At 48.5% G+C, this 27,296-nt stretch overlaps 1 protein-coding gene and 1 long non-coding RNA gene across 11 annotated transcripts in view; both read right to left on the reverse strand.

Annotated features, from left to right (window-relative positions):
• HVCN1 (hydrogen voltage gated channel 1) overlaps positions 1–13,643 on the reverse strand; it is a 36,340-nt gene extending 22,697 nt beyond the window's left edge. Inside the window, exons 1-4 of one of the 10 annotated variants that reach the window (XM_072802513.1) lie at positions 13,343–13,642; positions 12,745–12,823; positions 9,010–9,094; positions 8,266–8,305 (exon numbers count right to left, since the gene is read on the reverse strand). In XM_072802513.1, the coding sequence (XP_072658614.1) occupies positions 8,266–8,286 (21 nt within the window). In that variant the 5' untranslated portion in view covers positions 8,287–8,305; positions 9,010–9,094; positions 12,745–12,823; positions 13,343–13,642. Of the gene's footprint in view, positions 1–8,265; positions 8,306–9,009; positions 9,095–12,744; positions 12,824–12,853; positions 13,260–13,342 lie in introns of those variants that run through there. The other 9 variants (XM_072802518.1, XM_072802508.1, XM_072802512.1 and 6 more) reach the window with 9 other exon arrangements.
• Positions 13,644–22,242: 8,599 nt separating this feature from the next.
• LOC140619302 (uncharacterized) lies at positions 22,243–26,718 on the reverse strand. Its single transcript, XR_012019204.1, has 3 exons — positions 26,418–26,718; positions 23,046–24,286; positions 22,243–22,940 (listed from the first exon to the last, which is right to left on the reverse strand). It is a non-coding gene; the product is annotated as an uncharacterized lncRNA (long non-coding RNA).
• Between the last annotated feature and the right edge of the window lie 578 nt (positions 26,719–27,296).

Genomic DNA, 27,296 nt, shown 5'->3' on the forward strand with positions numbered 1-27,296 from the left:
CATCTACAAGCCAAGGATGCCAAAGATTGCCAGCAACTGCCAGAAACTGGGAGAAAGGGATGGAACAGATGCTCCCTCAAAGCTTCCAGAAGGAAACAACCCTGCCAACACCTTGATTCCAGACTTCGAGCCTTCAGAACTGACAGAGTACATTTCTGTTGTTTTAAGCCACCCGGTTTGTGGTTATTACAGCAGCTCCAGGAAGCTAATGCAGAAAGTATGTACCCAAGTCAGCCTATGACGGGTGGCCATGGAGGGTGTGTTCCCTCCCTTTATCTTTGTGGACCACACATCCATCCTGGACCCCGAGGAGAGAACTGGGTCCTTCAGAGGTCACAAAGCCGCCTGTTTCCAATTCTGGCAGCAAGTGCCTCCCTTTGCTCACAGCTTACAGGCCACCTCCACCCCTTCTGCTCTCGCTTGATGCTCATAACAACCCTGAGAGGTAGGCAGGGTAGACTCTCCACTCCACAGAAGAGGACACTGAGGTGCAGGGAGGAGAGACCAATTGCCCCAAGTTACATGGTGTGGCAGGATGACAGAGGCTAGCTAGGGAAGGGGGCACACGAATGGGTATGTTCTTCTTAGGAGGGCAAAGGGACAGTTTCTTTCATCTTTCGAAACAATGTTTGAGTTTCTCCAACGTGCCAGGTATGGGTGGGAGTGAAGGAAGGGATCAGCCTTGGCCAGTTTCTATCAAAATTTAAAATGTCCCTATCAAAAAAAAAATAAATAAATAAAATAAAATAAAATAAAATAAAATAAAATAAAATTAAATTAAATTAAATTAAATTAAATTAAATGTCCCTATCATTGGACCTGACAAGGGACTCACATAAGCACATGCATGCTCCCTATGGTGTTGCTACAACAGCCTAAACCTGGAAATGAGTCCATCATTCAATACATCGTGGCAGATCCACACTGGAGAATACCAGGCAGCTGTTCAGAAGGCAGTCAGCCCGTGTAGCCACAGATGCTGACACAGGAAGGTGTCCTTGATCACATGAACTCTACGTGAAAACCAGCCACGGGCCAGATATCATACAATGCCATCTTCGTTAAAAACAGACAAAATCAGGGCATCCAGGTGGCTCAGTCTGTTAAGCATCCGACTACTGGTTTAGGCCCAGGTCATAATCTCAGGGTCCTGGGATCAAGTGCCATGTTGGGCTCTGCACTTGGCACAGAATCTGCTGGAGATTCTCCCTCTCTCCCTCTGCTCCTCCCCCTGCCCTCTCTCCACAATAAATAAATAAAATCTAAAAAAAAAAACAAAAACAAAAACAAAAAAACACCAACTTCACCAGACCAAATCAATGACCCAAACCAAATAAACCAAACCAATCCCAAACCTTCCCTCTGGGAAGGGAGTTGGAGAGTGAAGAGAAACTTCCAAATTTTATTCTATTAGATTTAACCATAAGAAAGATCCATTTTTGGAGGGAGATCCCACCTACAGAGAATTGAGTGCTGAATGAAGTATTTGGGGGGTTGGGCAGGAAGGGGAATGAACCAATATATATATTACTGGAATCCCTGGATAAGAAGACAGAAACAATGGAACAAATACCGTAAGAAACAAAGAAACATAAGTGGTAAAGCCAGCATATGAACTCAAGTCTACCAGCTTTGTTCTTTCTAAAATGCTCTGCCAGAGAGGGATAGTATGGCAGGAAAGCTGTTTTTTTAAAGCAACAAGAAGATGATATTATGAGAGGTAGAATCAAGGTTCTGAGGTGCCATCTTCCCTCCTCTAGCAGATGGGGAAACTGAGGCCCTACAACCAAGCAAATGTCTCCAGTCAGGGGACAGTCCTGTACGCGTGCCTGGGTCTCTTATCTTCCAGTCCAGGGTACTTGAGACATACTCAGAGAAGCTGTCCCCAACGCCCGCCCACCCCCCCCCTTCTCTCTCTCCCCCATAGCCTACACATCACTAAGCCTTCTCCTCCCTTCCTCGGCCACCCCCTGGACTCCCCGATACTTCTCACACTTCTCACGTGGAAGATGGGGCAGCTCCTCGCTACCCTCTGGCACTCCATCAGCAGCCAGAGAGCACTTCTCAAACCTTAATCCTGTTGCTGCCTGTGCAGGACAGGCTGGAGGCTGCTGTCCTTTGAAAGGCCTGCTTGGCCCTGGCTAGCATCTGGAGGGTTCCACCATTCACTGATACGACCAGCTCACTAGGCCTAGACTGGGTACACCATGGGGTTTATGTTGAACACTTGCTTTCCTTCGGGGACTCTGGAATCTTGCAAGTGCTGGACAGAAGGTACCTCTGTGACCAGCCCCCAGCAGAAGCCTCAGGCACCGTGTCTCTCAGAGGCTTCCTGGTAGACACCTACCTCACGCTGTCACCACTCGCTACCAGAGGAACTGGGAGGGTCCGGTGTTTGAGACTGTCACCCACCATCAGGGCCCTTCATGCCTGGCAGACTGCAGTTTCCTGCTGAACCTACCTTGATGGCAAAATGAATCCCCCAGGCAGAGCTAAGGTCTCCTCTGTTGGGAGGTGGGAAGACTTCCAGCAGCAGGTCACCTACACCAGTGCCACGCCCCCAGCCCCTGGGGATTTGTGTTCTGAGGAATGCCTATTTTTAAAATCAGGGAAGTCTTTAAATAAGCGTGGCAGCTTTTCCTTCTCTAGGGTGGGGAGGAAGTCTGAGGTTGATGCAAACCACCACCACTGGTGGCTGATCAGACTATGGGGGCTGCTGCTTATGGGCTGAGGAGTCCAACCAGTGGCTCAGGTACCCCCAGAAATGCTGCAGCATTTTTCTCCTGTCCCAGTCTGCCAACCTGGCAGACTGATGGTGAGGCTGGGTGGAGATGAGGTGGAAAAGAACATCCAGAGCAGGAGCTGTAGTGAGTGTTAACTAACCCCCCACTTCCAGCACCTGCCATTTCTGAGCTCTGCACGAAGCCTTCTGTGAACACACTGCAACAGCCTCAGGAGGTGGAGACTGAAGCATCTCCATTTACAGGCCAGGAAATTGGGAACAGAGAGGTGGAACAACTTGCCCCAGGGCACACAGCCAATGAGAATCAGAGCTCCGATCCTGAGGCAGGCAGCCTGGCCCAGAACCCCCTCCTCTTGCTCTTTGAACACCACCCTGGACCTGGCTCACAGCTGGGAAGAGCTCAGGGCTGGCAGGGAGCTCAGCCCTGTGTTACTCAATGAGAAAAAAAACCATCTTAATCCTGCCTTGTAATACATGCCGACATATGTGTGTTCTACAACCAAGACTAAAGTTTGTAAGTGTGAGCACTCATGTTTTCCATTTTATTCCATTTCATTGCTTAAACGACTGACAGCACCCCATTAATGGATTGCAGGAGTCACCAATGGATTGAGTTTGAAAGACACAGGCATGGGGAGGCTGTGGCTGGTCGATTTGCCTGGGGTAGAGGAATGACTGCCAGAGAGGAGACAGTCCTGGTTCAAAGCATGTGACATCAGCCATGTTAACTGGGAAGCACAGTCATGTTATTTCATTATGAAAGCATAAAGAAAACAAAAATATAACAAGAAAAAAAAAAACAACAGTTATTTGGCCAGAAATGAAGACCTATTACTAGTGTGACTGAGTCATCCAGGCAACTTGTGGCCCCAATGTCTTAAAAAGCTTTGGCTGTGGAAAAGATGGGACAAACAGAATTCAGGACACCCCTCTACCCTGCCTCACTGTGATGCAGCTCATGGAGAGAGGCCCTACCCAGCCATAGTCTAACCAGTGGCTCTCAGCCCTCCCTGCGCTTTGAAACCACCTTTTTAAAAAACCCAGTGCCTGGGTCCCAGGCCCCAAGGTTGTGATGACAGCCGGTAAAGCTGGGGATGGGGACTGTGCAGGCGGCTATGAATGAAGCCAGGGTACTGGCGGGCTGGGTGGGGGGAAGGAGGATGGCTTAGAACCGCAGAAGCACAGAGCAGGACTGCAGAACCAAGGACGCACTGGGGGTGAAGGGTGAGGACGATGGCTGGGGGCATGGGAGGGGACCAATTCAGTGGTCTGGGGTTGGCCTGCATGTTGGGATCTCCCACGTGCAGCCAAAGTTGAGTACCAGCACTGTAAATAAAACTGAAAGCTCCAGATGCTTCACAAGAAAGGAGCAAAGGGCTACAGCAATTTCTCAGCACATTGGCTCCCAGTTCCCCAGATGTGGCTGGTGTCATGCAATCATCTGAGAGGAGAATGAGGCCAGCTGATGGCTAAGAACCCAGCTCATCCTCATCACCGGGTCTACAAGCTCTTTCCTGCAGCCGGGCCCTGGCTCAGTGAACGGTATCCATGCAGGAGCTTCTTTGATCCCCACAACTCTAGAGGGAGTATCACCGTTCCCATTTCACAGAAGAGAAAATCTGAGGTGCAGGGAGGTGGGAAGGGGCTCCCCACAGCCCCCCTCCTCAGAGCTGACTACCAGTAAGATGGGTCTGAAAAAACCCTGCCAGTTTCTCCTTACAACACCATCATTTTCCCCTTAAACACCAGGGCAGCCAGACAATTAAAAAGCTCCTAAAAGCAATTCTATTAAAACAATTTTTTTAAAACACAAATTCACTCCACAGGCATAAATTACTAAAAGGAACTTGCTCTTTGCATCAATAGAGGCTCAATTGCTACAAGTGGTCCTGGCCCAATATTCCCTGGCTGGTGACAGTGCTGCTGCTGCCATCCCCTTGTCCTGGCCTCTGTGTCATGACAAAAAGGCTCCTGTGCCCCTCCTCCTGGGAGTCCTTCCCCCTCCCATCCCCCCAGCAATTGTCCTCACCCTTCACCCCCAGTGGGTCCTTGGTTCTGCAGTCCTACTCTGTGCTTCTGCGGTTCTAAGCCATCCCCCTTCCCCCCACCCAGCCCACCAGTTCCCTGGCTTCATTCAGAGCCCCCTGCACAGTCCCCATCCCCAGCTTTACCTGCTGTCATTCACCCACCGGCAGACCTTCACCCCAGATCTAGTTCCTTCAGCATTGTGAAAACATGAGCAAAAAAGACATAAATTCATGTTAATCCCCACATGCAAGCCTTATCTTCTGCCTAAGGTGTCTAATTATAATCAGAGGCTGCAGACAATTTTGTATCTTATTTTTCTCCTAGTTATGCACATCAAATTTATGCCTTTTTAATGGCCAAGAAATTTCACCAAGAAGTTAACGCTCTCACTATTGCATTTACCAACTGCTCCTCATTTCTAGCACCTTTATCACCGATTCGAAGACTACATTTTCTCATATTTTAAAATTCCTGAAATCTGAATGTCTCACAATTGACCAGTTTCAGTGTTATGTCACATTATGTCATAGTAAATGGCAGCATTATTTTCTTCATAGGACAATATAATGGACATCTATTATCAGTGGCCCCTTATGTGCTACGAAGTCCGATGCTACCCATTCGTTTTCTTTTTATGGGTTATTTCCTTTTAAGTGAGAGGACCAGGTTTGATTATGAACGTTTTCACGATTCTTGACACAGACTATTGTATTTTGTCCAGAACGGTGGTATGGGTTGATCCAGCCCCTCACTAGGTATGAGCTGGTTTCACGGAATAACCAGCATCGAGCATTTCCGCTTGTTTGGGTTTGCCTGATTTAATAGGGAACTACAAATGAAGGAAAGTAGGAATTGGTTCCATTTGCCTTTGATTAATGACAATCACTGGAACTCCTGGAATTCCTCACTCTCAGGAGGCAGTCACTGTGCATCCAGTACCTTCCCAGGAAGGGTCACAACTACATGGTGAGGACTGTTGACGCCACTCATGGTCATGGACATGGAGGCTCAGAGAGGTTCAGAAATTGGTTTGAGGTCACACACACACACAAACGCTCTGCCCCACAAGGGGCAGAGATAGGATTTGAATCCAGGCTGTCCAGCCTTGAGCTGCTCTCACTGGAGCTCACGGCCTGGAGTCACAGGGCAGCAGGCAGTATGCTACCATCTCCCAGGTAGGCAGGAAATCCGCTCTAGAACTAGGGTTCTCTGTGATGAAAGTGCAGGCTCCTCAGCTGGCCATTGGAGGACCTCCACCATCGCCCTCCCCCCACAAATGTCCTCTGCTCTGGGGAACTCTACATGAGCCGCATCCAGGCCTTTGTCCATGCTCTTTCTGCCACTGGAAACGCCCTTTCCTTGGACCCCATAAGTTCAAATCCAAAGGTTCCCTCTTCTGCAGAACCTTTCATGACCCTCCAAAGGAAAGGGGACTTCTTCCTCTGAACATCAGTCCCACATTCTGTGCACCTGCCACTGCCACTCTGGCCCCCAGATTATGGGCACTTCACTCACAAATCCCTCCCGACCCGCTTGTTTCTCTCCAGCACCATGCACACCCCCGCTCTCCTATAGGAGGGCTCCCACCTTGCTGGCCTTTCCTCCCTTCCCCCCAGGACACCAGACAAACTTTCCCAAGTTCAGGCCTGACTGGTCGCTGCCCTGCCTACCCACTGTTCTTAGCACCAGCACCAGAACCTTCGGTGTCCCCTGCACTCTGCTTGGCCCTGCCTCTCCAGACTTAGCACCTCCTGGCCCCCCACCACACTGCACCACCCTGGCCTCCTCGAAGCCTCCCTTCCATCTGCCTTCTGGGCTCTGCGTAGGCTGCTTCCTCTGCCGAGACACCCTCTTGGTCTTCCTCCTGTACCTGGTGACCTCGTCCGGCCCTCCAGGAGTCAGGTCAGAGAGGCTCTGATCTGGTCAGAAGGTCTGAAGACCTCAGTGGCCCCAGCGAGGGGCCCACATCAACCACAGCCTCTCCTTTACAGCTCTGCCCATGTGCACCTTTACACACTCAGTTTTGTGATTTGATAGGGGTCTGTCTCTCCGCTAGAGAGGAATCCATAGGCAAGCAGGGACCAGTCTGCTGCTTTGCTGCTGCTACAGCCTGATAGCTATGGTGGGTGCCAGGACACAGCTGGTGTCCATAAACATTTGTTAGATGAATTAATGACGGGGGGAAAGAATCTGCCCTAGAGGATTGCTGGGGAGGATTGCCCCTGTGATCTCACTCCCGGCTCTCTTCCCTCTGGAGACCTCGTCTATCTTTGGGATTGACCGTGTTTGAAAAAGGGCGCAATCACTAGTCAGTAATTAGGGCCTGGAAGCCAGGCAGTATGGGTTTGAACCTCTTGCTGGCTGTGTGACCTTGGGCAAATTGCTAAACTTTGCTGTGCATCAATTTCCCTATCTGTAAGATGGGAGAAAGAAATAATAATGCTTTAATGCATAGGGCTGTTGTAAGGATTAAAAAAACAAAGACATAGAAAGCCCTTAGCAAATGCCTGGCACGGAGTGTTCGATAGACGTTGTTCAGGTTATTATTGCTACTACTTCTGCCACTGTATTTCATTAATTTAAAGATGAACATTTTCCCCAGATTTCAACATTTCTAAAATCAGAATTGGTAGCATCTACCCTGGGCCATTTCCCCCTGCCACACTGTAAACAGCTCTAAAATCCAAATGACGCTTGGAATTAAAGGAGTCATCATTATCATCCCATGACCCTGCTTCTTGGATCCTGCTCTGATTACCCTGCTTCTACCTGGAGCTTCCAGCACCATCCTGACAGCTCTACGTGGCTCGACGCCTGCACCCTCCTAGGACAGCTGAAACGAAAGCGAACACTTCCTTTCTACCTCATCCTCACTTTTCACAACTGATGTCCCCCTAAACCCAACATACCTGCACCCCAGATATCAAGGACAGGGTTTAATAGTTTGGTTTGGGATGGTCACATGATACAGGAGGCAAAGCATTTGCTCTGGAGTCAGACCACGGTGAAATCCTATTTCTGCCACTTCCTACCTGTGTGATCCTGAGCAAGTGGCTTTACCTCTCTGTGCTCAAGTGTCTTTATCTGTAAAATGGGCAGTAGGGAAAAAGCACTTATGGGCTCAATATCAGCCTAGCATTTTGAGACCACTGTCTCCTCACCTCTTCCCGAGAAGCCTTCAGGAACAAGGATAATTTTCTCTCCGTTCCCCAGATAAGGAAACAGAGGTCGCAGAGAAGTGAGGGTCCTGGCCTAATGACACACGGTTATTAAAATGCAGAGGAGAGATTTGAAGGCTCTGATTCAGATTTTTAGACTATCTTGAGGTTTATGAATTCCTGCTATAGTTTTCACTTTTGTTTTATAGACACTTTGGTATGGCAGGAACATCCCAAACAGGTGTTTTCCCTTTATCCTGTTTGAGACACCCAACAGATTTGTCTTCAGGCCTGGGGAGGTCCTTTAACATGGCTTGTCCACCAAAATTAATTTACCTTTTCATCCCAGGTGGCCATTTTCCTGTCTTCTCTGGATCTGGAAAATAAGAAAACATTTTTTTTAGATCTGACATCCTGCAATCATTTATCTTAGTATGTGCTCTGCAACACTTTGTTACAAATTATTTTTAACTTGCTGTTAACAGTGTCTAAAAATAGCATAAAGTTCAAAGCCTATGTGGAAGGGTGCACATCCTTCGTATATATCCAAAAGAATTGCAAACAGGCACTCAAATACATATAAGTACATACTCATAGCTAAAAGGTGGAAATAACCCAAATATCCATTAGAGGATGAATGGATATAATAAAAGATGTATATCCATACAACGGAATGTTATGCAACCATAAAAAGAAATGAAGTATTGATCCATGCTACAACATACATGAACCCCTAGAACATTATACTAAATCAAAGAGGCCAGACACAAAGCTTCACATATTACATGATTCCACTGATAAGTAATACTCAGGATATGCCAATCCACAGAGATAGAAAGCAGACTGGTGGTTGCCAGGGATGGGGTGGGGAGGGTGGGAGTGCCTGCTCTATGGGTGCAGGGCTTCCTTTTGGTTTGATGAAAATGTCCTGAAACTAGATAGATAGAGGTGGTGGTTGTGTGACATTGGGAATGTGCTAAATGTCATTGAATTGTTCACTAAATGTTCACTGAATTGTAAAATGTTATGTGAATTTCACTCTAGTTTAAACTTAAAAAAAAAAAAGATATACACACGTACATTACAGTGTTGAGAATGCTCTGGAAAGCAGCAAAATATCTAGATGTCCACCACTGAGGGTCTGGTTAAGTCAGTTAAGGTATATCTGAAGAGTGAGAAACCCTAGTGTTGTTAAAGCTTCTTCACATGGGGAAGAGGAAAGAGGTAAACAATATAGCAAAACAAAAAAATTCACATTACAGTATAACAAATACAGTATGACCCCATCTACATGAAAAATTACAAATGCCTTTTAAAAAATAAGTCTGTAAGATATAGAAAAACTCTTTTACAGTGATTATTGCTGGACAAAAAGAGTGATTTGGACTGATTTTTGTAGGTATTTTCCTTCAATTCTGAAAGGTCTAAACTTTTACAATGAGTATGTGTTACTTCTTAAAAAATTTTTTTTAGAAATTTATTTATTTATTTATTTGAGAGAGAAAGCAGAGAGAGCTCATATGAGTTGGGAGGGGGCAGACGGGGAGGAAGAAACAGACTCCCTGCTGAGATCATGACCTGAGCCAAAGGCAGATGCTTAACCAACTGAGCCACCCAGATGCCCCTTAAAATTTATTTTTAATGTAGGTGATACATGCATGTACTAAAAAGCTGAAATAAATCAAAAAAGATACACTATGACCAGTTAGCCTCCTTTCTACCCATTCTTCCCAGAAGCAGCCACTCTTAACCAGTTTCCTATGTGGCCTTCATAGGTATTCTGTCTTTACAAGTGGATCCATATTTATTCTTTTTCTCTTTTTGAACCTAAACAAATGTGAGCCTACACACACTGCTCTGAACCTTGCTTACTTCCCTTTGGGGTGTGGCAGGCTCGATAATGACCCCCAAAGGCACACCTGTCCTAACCTCCAGAACCTATCGGTATGTCAGTTTATATGGCAAAAGGGACTTTGCAGATGTGATTCTATCAAGGCTCCCAAGGTGGGGATTAGCTGGGTGGGCCCAATGTAATTGTAAAGGTCTTTATAAGTACAGCCGGAGAATCAGATACAGAAGGATATGTGAGTACAGAAGCAAAGTTGGGAGTCAGAGATTTGAAGCTGTTATTCTACTGGCTTTGAAGAGGAGGGAAAGGATTACAATCCAAGGAATGTGAACAGCTTCTAAAAGTTGGAAAGGAAACAGGTTCTCCCCTAGAGCCTCCAAAGGGAAGGCAGCCCTGCCAACACCTTGCTTTTGGACATCTGATCACCAGCACTTTAAAGTAAAAAATTCATGTTGTTTTAAGCCATCCAAAATTTGTGGTCATTTGTTATAGCAGCCATAGGAGATGAATACAGTATGTTTGATTGTTCTAGATCGGGGTGTGCTAGATCAGGTACACTCCTTGGGACGACTCCGTAAGATTTCCCTGTAGGAATGTGTGTAGTCCCACAAGTGATCAGAATTTAGATTATTTCCCAATCTTTTGCTTCCCCAATGTTCCAATGAAGAACCAGGCATCCCATGTGCTTTTATAATTTAAGAAAAAATTATTCACAAAGACTAAGGAAAACTAAGTTCTTTCTCTCCTTAGTATCATGCTGCGGGCACAAGGGACTCTCAAGAGTTTCTTGCTGGTTGATTTGCAGAACAGCTTCTGCAACCAGCTGAATTCGGCCTCAGTGTGTTCCTGTTCTAGCCCCCGGGGGCCCTTGCCCTGCTCTCATGAGACAGGCTCAAGCGGAACATTTAGTATAAGCAAAGGCGAAGGGAGTAATTAAGGTGCCTTGGAGATTTCCTTCCTTCACAAGACAGGAAATAGAATTGGCACATATATAGAAAAACACCTAGCTTCACTAATTCAAGCAACAGAAAAGTTAAACATACATACATGACCTTCCCATTAAACTAGAGAAAACAAAAGCAATAAAACTCAGTGCTTGTGGGGCTGCAGGAAAACTTGCACTATATTGCCAGGCCTGGTTTTTCCTCAGTGACCTTCTGGTGATAAATGGCAAGTGCCTTCAAAATAATCATACTCTTGACTTGAATACATCAGTTTGGAAAACACTATCTCAAACAAAATCATTTGGTAGCAAAAAAACAAAACAAAAAACCCAAACCACGTGCATTGTGGACAAGCTAATTTGGATATGATGGCTAGAACCTGGAAAGACCCCACAAGCCCCGCTTTAGAGAAAAGCTGAGGAAGGCAAGGGGCTGTTAGAAGGAATGACAATTCTGAGGTCTGTGTAGAAACAGAAAGAATGCTGTTAAGCAATGACAAGTTGAACCCTGATGGTTGAAGTGAAAAAGAAAAAAGTCAGGGCCCTGGTGACAAACAAGTGAACAAACAAGGAACCAGGGAAACACATAAGCAAGTTGGCATCACTCATGGCTAAGCATGGGAAGAAAGAGAAACAAGAACGCAGTAAGAGAGCAGGCGAGTGTGGCTCCTGCCAGGGTCATGGTCAGGGAAGACTTGATCTGGCAACTTGTAGAGCGGTCCCTGAATTGCAAAGAGGTAAGTCACAAGAAGATGACCGGGAAGAGCATTTCCTACAGAAGGAAGACCACGTGCACAGGCCCTAAGAAGGTGGGGAAAAAAAAAAAGGCCCTTAGCAAGTTCAAGGAAGAAACAGGAGGTCAGGGTGGCTGTAGTGGGAGGATGGTAGCAAGACACACGCGTCTGATCTCACAGAGGGCTTGGTAGACAATGCTGAAGACCTGGGGGGGTGGGGGGTCAACGGTGGGTGCAGGGAGGCCAAGTGGAGGCAAAAGATGATGAGGATGCAGAGAAATGGCCAGATTCAGGATATGCTGAGGAGTAGAACCTGCTGCTGGCTTAGATGTGGGGGATGAGATGAGGAGCGGATCTGGGGGCAATAAGACTCTGGGCTTCCTCCTCCTTGCTAAACCAGGGATCCGGAAGGGCTTAGGGACTGCAGAGTAGTTCTGGAATTATGCAAGCCTCAACCCAACCATTTTCAAAATGCTGCTCCTGCTAGTCTTTCCACCAGGGACTCAGGAGTGTGAGAAGTTGCCGCCACGAGCCTTGGTCTTACTCAAGAAGCGTCCAGCTGCTGGTGAAGCTGTCCGGAAATACTGCAGATCTCAGATAGCCCTGCCTGACCTGAGGTTAAGTGTCTGGAACCAGAGTGTTTTCAGAGGGGAACAGCTCCATAGTAACCTCGGGCTAGTTGCTGGGCTAAGACTTTATACCAAGCATCTCACTTAATCTCAGCAATCCTGTGGGTAAGTAGCATGCTTAACCCCATGAGACAGTCAAGGAAACCGAGGTATGGAGAGGTGAAGTCCCAAGGCAAAGCCTCCAAGAGCCCCGGCACCCAGCAGAGGTCCTACGTAGAGGTCTGTAAGTTCCTGGGGAGGGGGGCTGCACCTCTGTGTCCTGGAGTTTAACTCGCAACCCACCATTCTCATTCCTCAGCACATCTTGCCCCAAGAGGTGTTTAAAAGTATTTCCAGGGGGCCTGGGTGGCTCAGTCTGTTAAGCCTCTGCCTTCCCAGAGTCCTAGGATGGAGCTGTATGCAGCTCCACAGCTTCTCCCTCTCCCTCTGCCTGCTGCATCCCCTGCTTGTGCTCGCTCTCTCTCTCTGTCAAATAAATAAATAAAATCTTCAAAAAAACCATAAAAGTATTTCCAGGTGAAGGACTTGCTGCCCTGGAGGTTTGCTCAGCTCAGCCTCCTCCTGGAATACCCAGTACTACCTTTATCCTCACTTCTCTCCCTGCAGTCTCTCTAGGGAGGCAGAGATGATGCATAAAAGGATTTAGAGGTTCACACAGACCTGGGTGTAAGTTCTGTCTCTGCCTCCTTTGGCGGGGGACCCAAGGCAAGTAGCTTGGCCCGAGTTTCGGTTTCTTCACCTGCAAGAGGGAGACAAGGATGGTACTCACCTTACCTGTTGCTGCGCTCAGCAGGTGATGAAGGCAGGCACCTGTCTCCCAGTTAAGCACGCCATACAAAAGGGTAGTTCCTGTCCGTGCTCCCGTTTTCAAGGGTTGGTAACTGGGGCCAAGAGGGGCCTCCCCCAGGTCCCGGGGCAGCTGTGTGTCTGCGGCCCTGCCCTCCACCCGACTCTGGACCAGGTAGGGAGTCCCTAGGGGAATCCCGGTCCGCCCGCGCTGGAAGGCGCTGTTCCACGCTGCAGCAGAGGGCAACCGGGGGCGGGGTCCCCGAGTCGGGGCCGGGTCCGCTCCCCGGAGGGCTCTGGCTGCGAGGGCTTGGAGCGGGGGCTGCGCGCCGCGCGGGAGCACTCACCCTGCGCCCTCCGGCCGGCGGCCACCGCGGGACTGCGAGCCGGCGCCCGCCCCCGCCCCCCCGCCCCGCCCCCGCGCCCCCCGCCCCCGCGCCCCCCTCCCCCGCCCCCCTCCCCGCCCTCTCACCCGCTCGCGCCGCGGCCCGCGCCTCCTGCCAGCCCCTGGGGCCCCGGGCCCTCGCCAGTCGCCTCCCCTCGGGCCCTCCCCCGCCCGCAGAGGGACCGAGGCCCCGCCGGGGGGAGCCCCCGCGAATCACGAGAATCCGTCCGGGCTGGCCTGCGGGAAGCGGGGGAGGAGGGGAGCACTTCCTTCCCCCCGCGGGACCGAGGGCCCGACCCAGCCCCGGAGCTGAGCTGGCTTCTGGCGACGCTCCTGTCCCGCGGAGCGAGCCCCGTGGCTCGGCTTGGAGCCGTCCGTCGCCGGCGGAGGGGCGGAGCGTGGGCGCGAGGCTCTAAGGCTGGCGCTGGCCGGCGGGGCGGGGCGGGGCGGGGTGCAGAGGAGGCCTCGGCGCTGGACGAAGGGGCCTTCCCGCCTGGAGGCCGAGCCCCCTCGCTCGGGCTTACTCCCCCCGCCTTCCAGGCCCGGCGTCCGGGGGTCCCTGTCCTCCCAGGGCTTCCCCAGCACCCTGCTCACACTGGTCTCGGGCACCGCCCTGGAAGCAGTTTCTGATGTCAGTCTCTGTCTTCCTAAAAAGTTCTTCCCGAACCTCAGGATGGAGGCTCCCTCCTACACACCTGCCCACTCCTGGCGTAATTGGGGGTGGGGGGAGTCTCTGTCCTTGGGCGGTATTAGTTTCCAGTTCCTACTGGAACATGTTATCACGATCTCAGGGGCTTAAAAAACAACACAAATTTGTTATCTTACAGCTCTGGAGGTCAAGAGTCCAAGTGGCCTTAATAAGGCTAAAGTCAAGGTGTTGGCCGGGCCGTATTCCTTCTGGAGGCTCTAGGGGGGGAATCGGTTCCTTGTCTCTTTGAGCTGCATTCCTCAACTGCTGGTGGCTTCACTCTGACCTCTGCTTTCATCAGCTCTCCTCCCCTCTAGGTCTGACTCTTCTCCCTCCCTCCTGGAATCCCTTGTGATAACGCTGGGCCCACCCGGATAATCCAGTCTCCTCTTCCCCTCTCGACATTCTTAACCACACCTACAAAGTCCCTTTCCCCAGGTATCATAGCATATTCACGGGTCCTGGGGGGTCGGATGGGGACATCTCTGAGGGGCCTGTAGTCTGCCTATCACAGTGGTATTGCTTCTACTGGCTTCTGCTGAGTCTACTTTTCCCCATCCTGCCCCTCCCCCACTCCTGTAGGGTAGTAGGCTTTCTTAAAAACATCTCAGTCTGGGGGCACCTGAATGGCTCAGTTGGTTATGCATTGGACTCTTGATTTTAGCTCAGGTCATGATCTCAGGGTCCTGGGATCCAGCCAGACAGGCTCCATGTTCCAGGGAGTCTGCTTGAGTATTCTCTCTCTCCTACTCCCTTTGCCCATGGTCTCTCCCCCCACAATCCCCTACATTCTCTCTTTAAAAAGAAAAAAAAAAGATCTCAGTCTGGTCTGACTTCTCAGTCACATTTTGTTATTGCAACATTCCTATTTCAGTCCCTGAACCACAATCTGGTCCATTTTTTAAAAAAAAATATTTATTTATTTGAGAGGGGGTTGACACCTTCTGGAGGCACCTCTCATCATCCTTCCCATGTGCTGCCTCCTTGTCCTGCACTGCCATGGTCCTGGGGAAGGCTGCCACTGCCAGTGCCCACTTACCCATGCCCTGGAGACTGGGACCCCCACCAGCAGGGACCTATTTCCATACTTTTTTTTTTAAGATTTTTTTTTAAATTTTTTATTCATGAGAGATACACACACAGAGAGAGGCAGAGACACAGGCAGAGGGAGAGGCAGTCTCCTTGCAGGGAGCCCAATGTGGGACTCAATCCTGGAACTCCAAGATCATGCCGTAAACCAAAGGCAGACACTCAACCACTGAGCCACCCAGGTGTTCCTATTTCTATACTTCTTAGGAATCAGGATCCTGAGAGCAGCATAACAAGTAGGGAGACTTTAGTGATGTTTTCAATATTTCTGTCCACAGAATGCTTCTAGTGCTCAGTCTTCTCAGTTGGACAGGAAAAGAGCTTAATTTTGTCCCATCTTTATCCTTGGCTCAGAGTCTGGCACATAGTAGGTGCTTTACAGTTCTACTGCATAAATTGTTAAGTGAATATTGAGCATAACAAGATAAGGATGCCCACCGTCATGGCTTCTGTTCAACATTGTATGGAAGACCCCAGCTAATGCAGTGAGACCAGAAAGGAAGTGAGGACAAAGATTGAAAAGAGAAAATCTCTTGTCTGCAATCTATGTGATTATCTCCTTAGAAGATCCAAGAGACTCAACAGAGTAGTGCTGGATGCCCACCATGTGGTAGGCAGCCCTTCCCAGACACTCAATATAAGAGCAGCTCTGTCCTCAGCTCCCATTTGAGTTGGGGAGGCAATGCTCGGGGACATTCTTCTGTGGTCCAGAAAGTCTAAGAGGCTGATCATTTAGGATGGGTAAAATTCCTCTATTTTCATTACCTGAAATTGAGCATTTCCTTCCATGATGAATGCAGGTAACAGCCCACACCTGCATTAGCAGTACCCAAGGCTTGGTCATCAATCGAGATCACAGATATCTTCAAATCACAAGATAGTTATAGCAGATATATCAAAATATAACTTATACTCACCACTGCTTCAAAATTACTAACCCAGCTGTTAGTTCTCATAGTTTTTTTTTTTTTTTAAGATTGTATTTATTTATTCATTCATGAGTGATACAGAGAGGCAGAGACCTAGGCAGAGGGAGAAGCATGCTCCCTGAGGGGAGCCTGATGTCAGACTAGATCCCAGGACCCTGGGATCACCACCTGAGGCAAAGGCAGACACTCAACCACTGAGCTACCCAGGCGCCCCAGTTCTTATAGTTTTAATATGTCAACAAAGAACTTCCTGTATTTATCCACAATTTAAAAAATAATTCAATAACTGCATTTCAAGATAATGGGCCTTGTGTAATGCAAGGCATTCTCTTTATGCACTTAAAGACATTGCCCCAGAGAAGAGGACCCATGTTGTGAAGAAAGGATTAGGAACTCCTGCTGTAGAGGAAGGACTTGTCTGGTTTGAGCAATACCAGCACCGTTCTCTTGCACAAGCGAGTCTCTGCCCACCCCCCTTCACATTTCTTACCAAGCGGTAAGCGCAGCTTGCTCAAGTACGAGCCAGTCACCATCCCAGGACCTGTCTGCGTTTTGGAGATGTTTGTGGAGCCTTCTGGAGAAGGTCAGAGCATGGCCGCCTGAGTCTGGGCCTGCTTGTGCCCTGGGAGAGGCCAGGGGATGGGCCCATTCTGGCTTTACCCAGTGCTGGTTTTGGTTCCTGCAGGCCAGTGTTTTCAGCTGCTGCAGTTAACTACTTCCCTTCCTAGGGCAAAGCCCCAGTCTGGCTCTAGGAGAATACGAGGAAACAGAAAGGAGGAAAGAAGTCCATGAGATCTCAGTCGGGGCTCTGTTTGGATTTCCAGAGTTACATGTGCCATCTGGGTCCAGAGGCTGGTTTGCCAGCAGACACAATCCATCTACAGCAGTGACCACATGAGGCTCACGTTCCTCTACGTGATAATAGAGCTACATTAAAAGGTCATGGCTAACTCTGACCCCATTCTCTGATACTTGATTCAAGCTCCTGCTTCAAATATAGTTCAGAATCATGTGGAGGAGTAGAAAGAACATAAGAGTTGGCATCAAGGGGCACCTGGGGCTCAGTGGTTGAGCATCTACCTTCCACTCAGGTCATGATCCTGGGGTCCTGGGATGGAGTCCCGCATCAGGATCCCTGCAGGGAGCCTGCTTCTCCCTCTGCCTGTGTCTCTGCCTCTCTCTGTGTATCTCATGAATAAATAAATAAAATTGTAAAAAAAATAAAAAATAAAAAGAGTTGGCATCAAAGAGACCTGCCTGCCTCTGCCCTTCCCTTGTGAGCTGGGTGATCCTGCCTCTGCCCTTCCCTTGTGAGCTGGGTGATCTTTCATTAATTAAGCAAATAGCAGGGCACCTTGGTGGCTCACTGGTTGAGCATCTGCCTTTGGCTCAGGTCGTGATCCTGGGGTCGTGGGATCAAGTCCTACATCAGGCTCCCCCTGCAGGGAGCCTTCTTCTTCTGCCTATGTCTCTGCCTCTCTGTGTCTCTCATGAATAAAAAAATCTTAAAAAAAAAATATTAAGCATATAGCTTCTCAGTGCCAACTCTGTGCTAGGCACTGAGAACACAGAGGTGAATGAGACAGACAAGAGTCAACCTCCACTCATGGAACTTACTTTCTATAGGGAGGCACACAAGGACCCAATGATGGTATTATGAAAGAGACAACCAGGGGGTTATGGCAGACAATTACAGTGGTGGGAAGAGAGATGAGGTAGGATGGTTGGGGAAGGCCTGTCTGTGACATTTAAATTAACGCTGAAAACTGAGAGCAAGTCATGAAAGGAAGTGAATGCCTTCTAAGCAGTGGGAACAGTACATGCAAAGGGCCTGAGGTGGGAAAGAGCCTGGCTTGGTGAGAAAGCAAAAGGAGGCCAGAGTTATCCAAATATGGTAGGAGGGACAGAGATGGGCAAGAACCAGATCAGAGAGGAGGGCAGAGGCCAACAGGAAGCACTGGAGTTCATGTGAAGTGCAAGAAGCAATGGGAATTTTAAGCAGGGGAGGGACATAGTTTGATTTTTATTTTTTAATTTATTTTTATTGTTTTAAAGATTTTATTTATTTATTCATGAGAGAAACACACACACACACAGAGGCAAAGACACAGGCAGAGAGAGAAGCAGGCTCCATTCAGGGAGCCCGACGTGGGCCTTGATCTCGGTCTCCAGGATCACACCCTGGGCTGAAGCCGGCGCTAAACCACTGAGCCACCCGGGCTGCCCCATAGTTTGATTTTTAAATCACTGTGGTAAAATACACGTAACATAAACTTTACCACTTTAACCATTATAAAGTATACAATCAGTGGCATTCAGTACATTCACAATGTTGTACAACGTTCACCACTGCTCAGTTCCAGAACTTTTCCATTATCTCAAAAGGAAACCCAGTATCCATGAAAGAGTTGGTCTCCATTCCCACTCCTCTCCAGCCCACAGCACCCACTGACCTGCGTTCTGTCTCTGTGGATTTGCCTATTCTGGATATTTCTACACATGGAATCCTACAATCTGGGGCCTTTTGTGACTGGCTTCATTCACTCAGTGTGTTTTTGAAGTCCCTTCGTGTTATAGCATGGACCAGTACTTCCGTTACGGCTGAATATTCCGTTGTGTGGCTGCGCCGTATTTTGTTCATGCTTCCATCCATTGATACAGTTTGTTTTGCTGAGGTAACTCTGGTTTCTGGAAAAAGAGTAGCTCTTAGGGAAGGCAGAGGTGGGAGTACAGGCCAGATAATGGCTTGGACTGGTGTGCTGGGAGTAGGAAAGGAAACATGGGCGTGGGTTCAGGAGCTAAATGGCCTGGACGTGGAGGGGGAGGAGGAGGTACCTGAGTGCATGCTGGTGCCATTGTGGAGACAGAAGAGTCTGGGAGAGGACATCCCAGTTGTTTGTGATAACATTTGGTTTGAATTGTCAGAGGGGACGGGTCATGTAGGCAGTAGGATTTGAGTCTGGAATTTGGCAGAGAGGTTTGGGCTGTGATATTTTGATGGAAGAAATAGATATTTTGGTCTTCGTCCATGGCTCCTGACCAGAGTGCCTAATACCCTTGTAATTTCCTAAGTGATAGGAACACTAAGACCATCTTATGATATTTGTTTTTGGTCCCCAGCTCCTGAATAGCTCCGGGGTGATAAAGATGAAGGGAGCATCTGTTGTTCATAACAAGTCCCTTTCCAACACACCTGAATGTATGGGAGTGAGGTGACTTTGGGAAAGCCCCAAGGATGGGGGGTGGTTGTCAAGGGCTGGAACTTTCAATCCCACATCTATCCCCCTACTTCTTCCCACCCCACCCGGCCTCTCAGGGGAGAGGGGTTGGAGGCTGCATGAGTCATCAGTGACGCAATCAGCTGGGCCTGCACAATGGAGTCTCTGTTAAAAACCCTAAGGGGAAGAGTTCAGACAGTTTTCTGGCTGGTGAACACATGGAGATGCTGGGGAGGTGACATGCCTGGAGAGGTCACAGAAGCTCTGTGTGTCACCCCAAAAACCTTGCCCCATGCATCCTTTCCATCTGGCTGTTTGCAAGTTGTGTCCTAGAACAAACCCTTAATTATAAGTAAACCATTTTCCTGAGTTCTGTGAGCCAGCCTAGCAAGTTATCAAACCTGAGGAGGGGTCATGGGAAACTCTAATTTTTATAAAAGAGGCATAGGTGTGCCTGAGTGGCTCAGTGGGTTAAGAGAGTTGTCTATGGCTCAAGTCATGATGTCAGGATCCTGGGATCGAGCCCTATGTCAAGTTCCTGCTCAGTGGAGAGTCTGCTTCTCCCTTTCCCTCTGCACCTCCCCCCAATTGTGTTTTCTCTCTCTCAAATAAATAAATAAAATCTTTTTAAAAAATAAAAGAGGCATAGATAAAAGCTTGGGCTTGCAGTTGGTGTCTCAAGTGGTTGGTTGGGAGCAGGGGTGCAGGGTCTTATGAGACCCTGGAAGTATTTTCTGACTTGGGCTGCTGAGCAGAACTTCACACTAAAGGTTGGAGCAGCATTGCCTTGTTCCACCTGCTGGTTACTCATGGAAACTACTCAATGATGTGGTTCAACCTTCCTGGCCAGCTGGAGAAGGTTTGACCAGATGAGTTCCACATTAGCCCAGAATTGACCCACCCCCACCCCCAACTTCTTTCCACTCGTGAGATTAGTCGAAACCCATTTTGGCAATTCCATCTGTCCTTGTCATTATGTTTCCAGAAAGGGCATGTGATGAAGTGCCCTGGCCAGTGACACCTAGGGCTTCTGGGATATGTCCTCTTCTCAGGAGCAGCACAGGAGGGGCCTTCCTCTCCTTTTCCTCATCAAGTCTGGAGTTTCTGCTCGCAGCCTGATGGCAGAACCAGGGGTGGAAAGTACCTGGGCCCCAGTGATGCTGCTGCTGATGAGTCATTGAGCCACAGATCCGCTGGCCCTGAGCAGCCATGTGCAGGCATCCGTTTTTGAGAGGTGATAGATTTCACTTTTGTTTGGGTCCGGGTCTTTGCTTCTCACTTCCTGGAGCATCCAGACCCTACCCATACTTGGGACATTTGCTGCTTGGTGGCCATTTTCCTCTTGGGAATGAATTTACTCCTGTTGGGTCCGGATGGGGGACATGTTCATCAAGGTGTGCCCTCTTCTGAAAGGCAGGCACTCAAATGGAGCCGGTGGGAGAGACATGGGGAGACAGCAAACACTTGGCATCTACTCACATCAGGGTGGGATTCCTGTGTGTGGAAGCTCTGTGTGCTGGTAGTGCTTGTCTGTGCCAAGCAGGGGAGCCCTGCCATCCTGTGGGTGCCTTGCAGTTGTCCAATAATCAGCCGGAGCTGGTTTCTATCATTTGCAACCAAGGAACCCAGGCCAGAGCTGAGGGAGAGAGAGAAGGCAAAGCCCCTGCTGTGAAGGTACATGCCCCCAGTGTCAGTATGTGTGTGTGTGTGGGGGGTGGGCAGACGGTCAACAACCCAGGCATCTGTGGGAGGCAGAACGAAGTAGATAGTAATAATACTAACTGGGAGGAGAGAACAGCTGTCCACATGGAGGCAGCACCTACTATGCAGTGGCCCCATGCTGGGCATCTTCAGCACATCCTCTCATTTAATCTCCACAACCACCCCTGGGAGGCAGGGACTGAGTTCAGGTGACATCCTGCTATCATAGGGGGCCCTAAATTATCATGGATAGAACAAACCAGAAGTTGTTTCTCATGCCGAAGGCTGGAGGCCTGAATTCCAGGGCAGGTAAGGTGCCCAGGTCACTGCTCTGCCATTCCCAGGGCCTTCCTCCTGGTCAAGGGTGGTGGCGTGTCTCGGGCAGCAGGATTGAGGGTATGGGCCAGAAAAGAGATGATAGATGCATGCTAGCCGTGCCTTCAGACCAGTCTCTGACACTGCTGCCCACACCCCATGGGAGTCCCTAGTCCCCCTCTAGTCCCAGAATACCTAGCTTTAAGGAAACAGGAGTAATGTGCCTTTTATTCAGGGCATCATGTGCCCTGCTAAAAAAAAAAGTTTATGATATTTGAGGAAGTGCAGAGAGAGCTTTGGGAAACTGCCAGGTACTATACAGATGAGAAAACAAGGCTCAGAGAATGAAGTCACTTGTCCAGGGTCACCCAGCTATGAAGTGGCAGGACTTGAGCCCGCTCTGTCCACGGGAGCTATGGTTACAGTCACACAGAGGGAGGCAAAGCCACAGGGCAGTTGGGGGAGGAGGCTTCTTGGGGAAAGTGATGTTTAGGCTGGTCTCCTGGGTTAGGAAAAGGAGGAAGAGGACATTATAGGAGCTGAGGTCTAGAGGCATGAGAACTGTTTGGAAGAAAACCTTTCTCTGGGTAGCACCTTACAAAGTGCCCTCTGGCCACAGCCTGACCATCTCCAGGAACTGGGGTCTCACGCTTGTGAGAGCTCATTGTAATTTAGGGCTATTTCTCATCAGAGCTCTCCTATTGTCTCCTTTGGAGTGTGGTGGTCATCTTCAGTTTCTTCCTGCTCAGAATCTGTCCTCCTTCTTCTGGCAACGTCAGCCATTCCCTAATTTCATTCCAAGTGGTTCAAGAGTGGCTGACCCAACCAGGCCAGTGGGGCTCCATGGGAACCTCTGGCTGGGACTCTTTGCTAACAGTTCTTCTGCTGGGACTGCCATTCGCAAGGATGGGTGAGCCTGGCCTTGTGGGGCAGCAGGTGGAGAAGGCTTGCCTGGGGGTTAGGCCAACGCAGACAGGAGCAGAGGCATTCTGTGGTTGCAGGGAGGCTGTATCCTGCTGTGCTCAGAGCTACCTTGCACCTGGGAGTTGCAGAAGCCAATAAATCCCCTTTCTGCTGCAGCCAGTTTGATTGATGTTCCTGTCATGGCCACCAGAAGAGAAACTAACAAGAGGTAGAGCTATCACTTTTCTTTTTATCACCACCTGGGCAGTGTTGGTGGTGGTTGGTGGTGGTTGGGGTTGGCAAGGGAGCATGGGTGTGTTCTATTGGAGTAGGACCTGGACCCATGTCTCTGTAAGTGTGATCCACAAACCCCAGTATCTGCAATGGTCTGGTACTGAATGTGATGAAAGCACACATTCCTGGGCCTCAACTTCCAAATCAGAATCTCTGGAGGTGAGGCCAGAACTCTGTATTTCTGCCAAGCATGACAGGGGATTCTCATGGCACCCAGTATGAGAACCAGTGGCTGAACCAGGTGACCTGGGATCCAGCCCAGATCCTGCCGTCAACTTGGGAGGTTAAAGAGTCTCTTCAGGTTTTCAGTAACAACCAGACGGAGCCCTTCCACTGTTTCCCGTATGCCTGGTATTGCGTGAGCACATGCTTTACACGCTTGCCTTATGCAATCCTCACAACCACTGAACATCTTTATTTTAAGGAAAGAAAGGGAGGCTCTGAGAGGCTGGCTGTCTTGCCTAATATCACTGCTGGTGAATTTGACACCAGTTCTGTCTGTCGCAGAGTCCCTTGTGGTCATGACCGTGTGCTTCAGTGCTTGTTGTCTTTAGAATGGAAATAGAATTTATTGTTAGGCACGTGGCTTTTCACATCAGAAAAGGATTTTGATTCTTCTCTATTCCCTCTACCCCGGGGTCCTGATGACTCACGTGAAACCCCTTGATTCTGCTCCCCTTGTCGTAGCTGGGGCACATCCTCTCTTGTCTTCACTGTAATCACCCTGGGGCTATGTCACCACTTTCTTGCTTGTGACAGTTTCTCCACTTCCACTCTTGTCTTCCTCAGACCTGCTTGCCACATAGTACTGAGAGCGGTTTTTAAAAATATAATCTCATCTCTTTGTTAGGAAATGTCACAGACGTTCAAATAATTATGCAGAATACTATAAAAAACACCATGTCTTTACCCCTAGGTTAAGGAATAAAGTACTTAATTCTGGAGTTCACAGAGCTCAGGAACCTTCCCTGGCTTCCCTCTTGCTCTTGGGATAAAAACGCAGGTGGCCCTGCCTCTCTGGTCCCTGCTCCTCCACACCCCACCCACACCCCTTTACTGTGCTCCCGATGTGCTGGCTGGGCTGGATTTTCTCTCATATCAGGCTCCTCCCTCAGGGCTGGCACACCTGCTGTTCCTCCTTCTGAAATGCTGCGTCCTCCAGTAGGGTCCAGCCAGTTCCTTCTCATGCTGGTCTCTGTCACAATGATGTTTCCTTAGAAGGGTCTCCCAATTCCCCCAGATCAGGCTGCCCCGGGTGCCTGCTTCATGCACACATACCCACAGCCTTTAGTTCTTGGTTTACTGCCTGTGTCTCCCACTAGACTGAATTCCATGAGGGCAGGACCTCTGTCTCCCCTGGTGCAGAGTAACCGCTATAAATAGTCCCTAAATGAAGAAAGGTACTAAGGAGTTATCAGCTTGTACAACCCCAGTAAAAGAGGCAACATTCATTCACTTGGTGAATATTTATGAAGTGCCTACTGGGCTGGGCTAACATTTAATTAAAAAAAAAAATGCATCGTTTGCCTTAGTAAGAACAACCGCCTCAGTTTCTTCACTATTCAGTAATATGGGAATCAGAATACCTACCTTGTGCTCGGGAAGACTGAATGAGCTGACACGGGGACAGGGCTCAGGACAGAGATGAGAGGTGGCCAACATCAGGACACACACCAAACAGAAGATGGACATCACCCAACTTGTACTGGGTCTTCTCTTGGGCTCTGGTCAGCAACGCCCAGCATCAGTTTGTGCTAGCAGCACCATTTCTTCTCCACATCCTCCAACTTTAGGCTATGGTTGCTCATTTAGAGGGAATACAAAAGCACTAGAGGGAGCTCAGTGCCTTCCTAGTGGGTGTGGAGGAGTTCACTCTGCTGGCCGTTACTTCTAGCTGTCCGAGAAGGAAGCAGGGGGGGCAATGAGCACATTAAAACTACCTCTCAAAAAAAAAAAAAAAAATTCCTCTCATACAATTCCACTCCATGTGCCACCAAAAGGTGTGGGCTGGGCTAGAGAACAAAGGTGATCTGTGAAGATTTTTCCTGGGAAACACAAAGATATATAGGTCCTCAAATGATACAACTGTTGATATTTGGTGGTGATTTTAAACTATTTTATTGAGAAGCTGCTTTATCTCCTATCACTCACTTAGTAATTTGATGGAAAACATAAGAAGCCCATTTTGGCTACAAGTACCAGAAAACTCAATTCAAACTAACCTGTATAATAAAGGAAAATTTTCTCTTTACTGAAATAGTCCAGTGATAGTGTAGGTTTCAGGTGCGGTCTGGTCAAGGCTTTAGCTGTTTCTCTGCTGTTCTCTTGGCCCCTCTATTTCCCTTGGGTTGGTTTTTTCCTCAGACTAGTTTCCTCCCTTGTTGCAAAATATAGCAGTTCTAGGCTTCACATTGGCATACTGTACCTGCTAGAGGAGATGGGCATTCTTGGTGCTGCCCCTTCTCCCCAATCAAAGGATGGTCCTAAGCTTCCTTCTGTTTTGATCAGATCAATGTGGATTGTCTTTCCACCTCTGAACACACTCTGGCCGGGGGAATACTGTGTGCTAGGTGGCTTGGGCTGGTCTGACCATTGCTAAACCAGTGTCTCTGTCAAGGAGTAGTAGATTAATTTCACTCAACCTTTGCCTCTATATAACAGGAGAGGATGGGGGAACAAGTTAGAGAGGCAACTGTACTGTCTAAAAAAATCCAGCACAACCAGCTTGGATTATCTATGTCTAAAAAGTTGGGGAATATCAGGGTGCCTGGGTGGTTCCATCAGTTAAGTGTTGAACTCTCAATTTTGGCTCAGGTCATATCAGGGTCCTGGGATGGAGCCCTGCATCGAGCTCCACACTCAGCATGGAGTCTGTTTGAGATTCTCTCCCTCTGCCCCCCTCCCCAAATAAGTAAATAAATAATTTTTTTTAACTGAGGAATATTAATGTGAGCAACACCACCTCCCAAAGTGTATCTGAGAGAAAAATGGATACTTGAGCCCAGAGATGCATCCCTTCCTCAGCCTGAAATTCCCATCCACATCAACCATGGGGAGGCCCTATTGTTTTCTTTCTTTTTTTTTTTCCCTATTGTTTTCTAATCCAGTTTCACCCTTGCAGAAATAACCCTGAAGCCCAGGAAGGGTGAAGAGACTGTTCTGACACCTCTAATGTCCACTTAGGACATATCAGCCATTCAACAAATATTTGGCTTTGAAGGAAGGGACTGAGGGTGTGTTGACCTGTAATCAGAAGGCACTTACTGGTGAGTTATTGAAACTTGATGTCTGGGACACCTGGGTGGCTCAATGATTGAGGGTCTGTCTGCCTTTGGCTCAGGTCATGATCCTGGGGTCCTAGGATCAAGTCCCATATCAAGCTCCCCACAGGGAGCCTGCTTCTCCCTCTGCCTGTGTCTCTGCCTCTCTCTGTGTGTCTTTCATGAATAAATAAAATCTTAAAAAAAAAAACTTGATGTCTGACACATCTAGCCATGTACACATTCACAAATACAGACATGAGCTCATAAATTCAAAGAAATGACCTAGAAGAATCAGAAGAAACAAAAGACCAAGGGAGACTTGGCATCAAAATAATCATGGTTCCTGGTTCTGTCAGCATAGTCCCATCCCCCCTTCCTTGTCTAAGCCTGGTCAACAGGGCCTGGCTCTTGTGACCAGCTACTAACTGGAGGCTCAAGGGGCTCAAGGGTTAAGCAAGGACATCTGTAAATACACAAGGTGCCATAGTCTTACAAATGTGCATTTCGAATGAACCAGTCTACTCTCAAACACTGTTGCTAGAAAGTAGGTTGGCAATTAACATATCAAACTTAACAAAAAAGCATATAGATTTATCCTTTGAGGCAGCAATACCTCTTCTACAGACCTATCTCAAAGACACTGGGCCAGTCATATGGCAAGATGTATGTGCCAGTTGGTTACCACAGCACGACTGTGAGAGCACGGGCTGGGAACTGCCCCAGTGTCCACTGGCAGAGAACTGGTCGGATAGAATATGGTACCTTCCACTCTGCAGGATCACAAGGCTGGAGAACGGCAAGAGGAACTCAAAGACTGCCATGGAACGGTCTCCAAGAGAAACTGTTAAGGAAAAATGCCAGGTGAAATCAAGTGTGTAAGATCCTGCCATTCTCCAAGAAACAGAGGGCTTAGGAATATAATGTACTGACTTATATTAAACATGCATATACGTGCACACACACATGCATGCACATTTAGGAAGATAAACAGGGTGAGGTAAGGACAGGGTAGAGAGGGCAGGGGGAGAAGCTAGACTTCTTTGAACATACCTTGCTTTGTGTACTTGACTTTGGGACCCTGCAATTATTTTATCCTTAGGTACAAAAGCAAAATTAAATAAACATAACTTAAAAATAATATTGGGTGACTTTATTTTATTTTATTTTTTTAAAGATTTATTTATTTATGATAGACATAGAGAGAGAGAGGCAGAGGGAGGGAGAAGCAGGCTCCATGCTGGAGCCTGACGTGGGACTCGATCCCGGGGCTCGATCCCGGGGCTCCAGGATCGCGCCCTGGGCCAAAGGCAGGAGCCAAACTGCTGAGCCACCCAGGGATCCCCAATATTGGGTGACTTTAAAACAGTAATTGGTGCATCCCAGAAGGGTGAGAAATGAATCTAAGGACAAAAAGAACTGTAAAAAAAAATTAGTAGTCATGTTGCTAATAATTATTCATATTATTGGGGCACCTGGGTAGCATCGTTGAGTGTCCAACACTTGATTTCAGCTCAGGTCATGATCTCAGGGTCCTGGGATCAAGCTCTGTGTGCTGGTGCATCTGGCTTCCTGCTCGGCAGGGAGCCTGCTTCTCCCTCTCCCTCTGCTGTTTGTTCATCCTGTTTGTACTCTCTCTGGCAA

The sequence above is a fragment of the Canis lupus genome, chromosome 27 (assembly GCF_048164855.1).
Source record: "Canis lupus baileyi chromosome 27, mCanLup2.hap1, whole genome shotgun sequence".
NCBI classification, from domain to species: domain Eukaryota; kingdom Metazoa; phylum Chordata; class Mammalia; order Carnivora; family Canidae; genus Canis; species Canis lupus.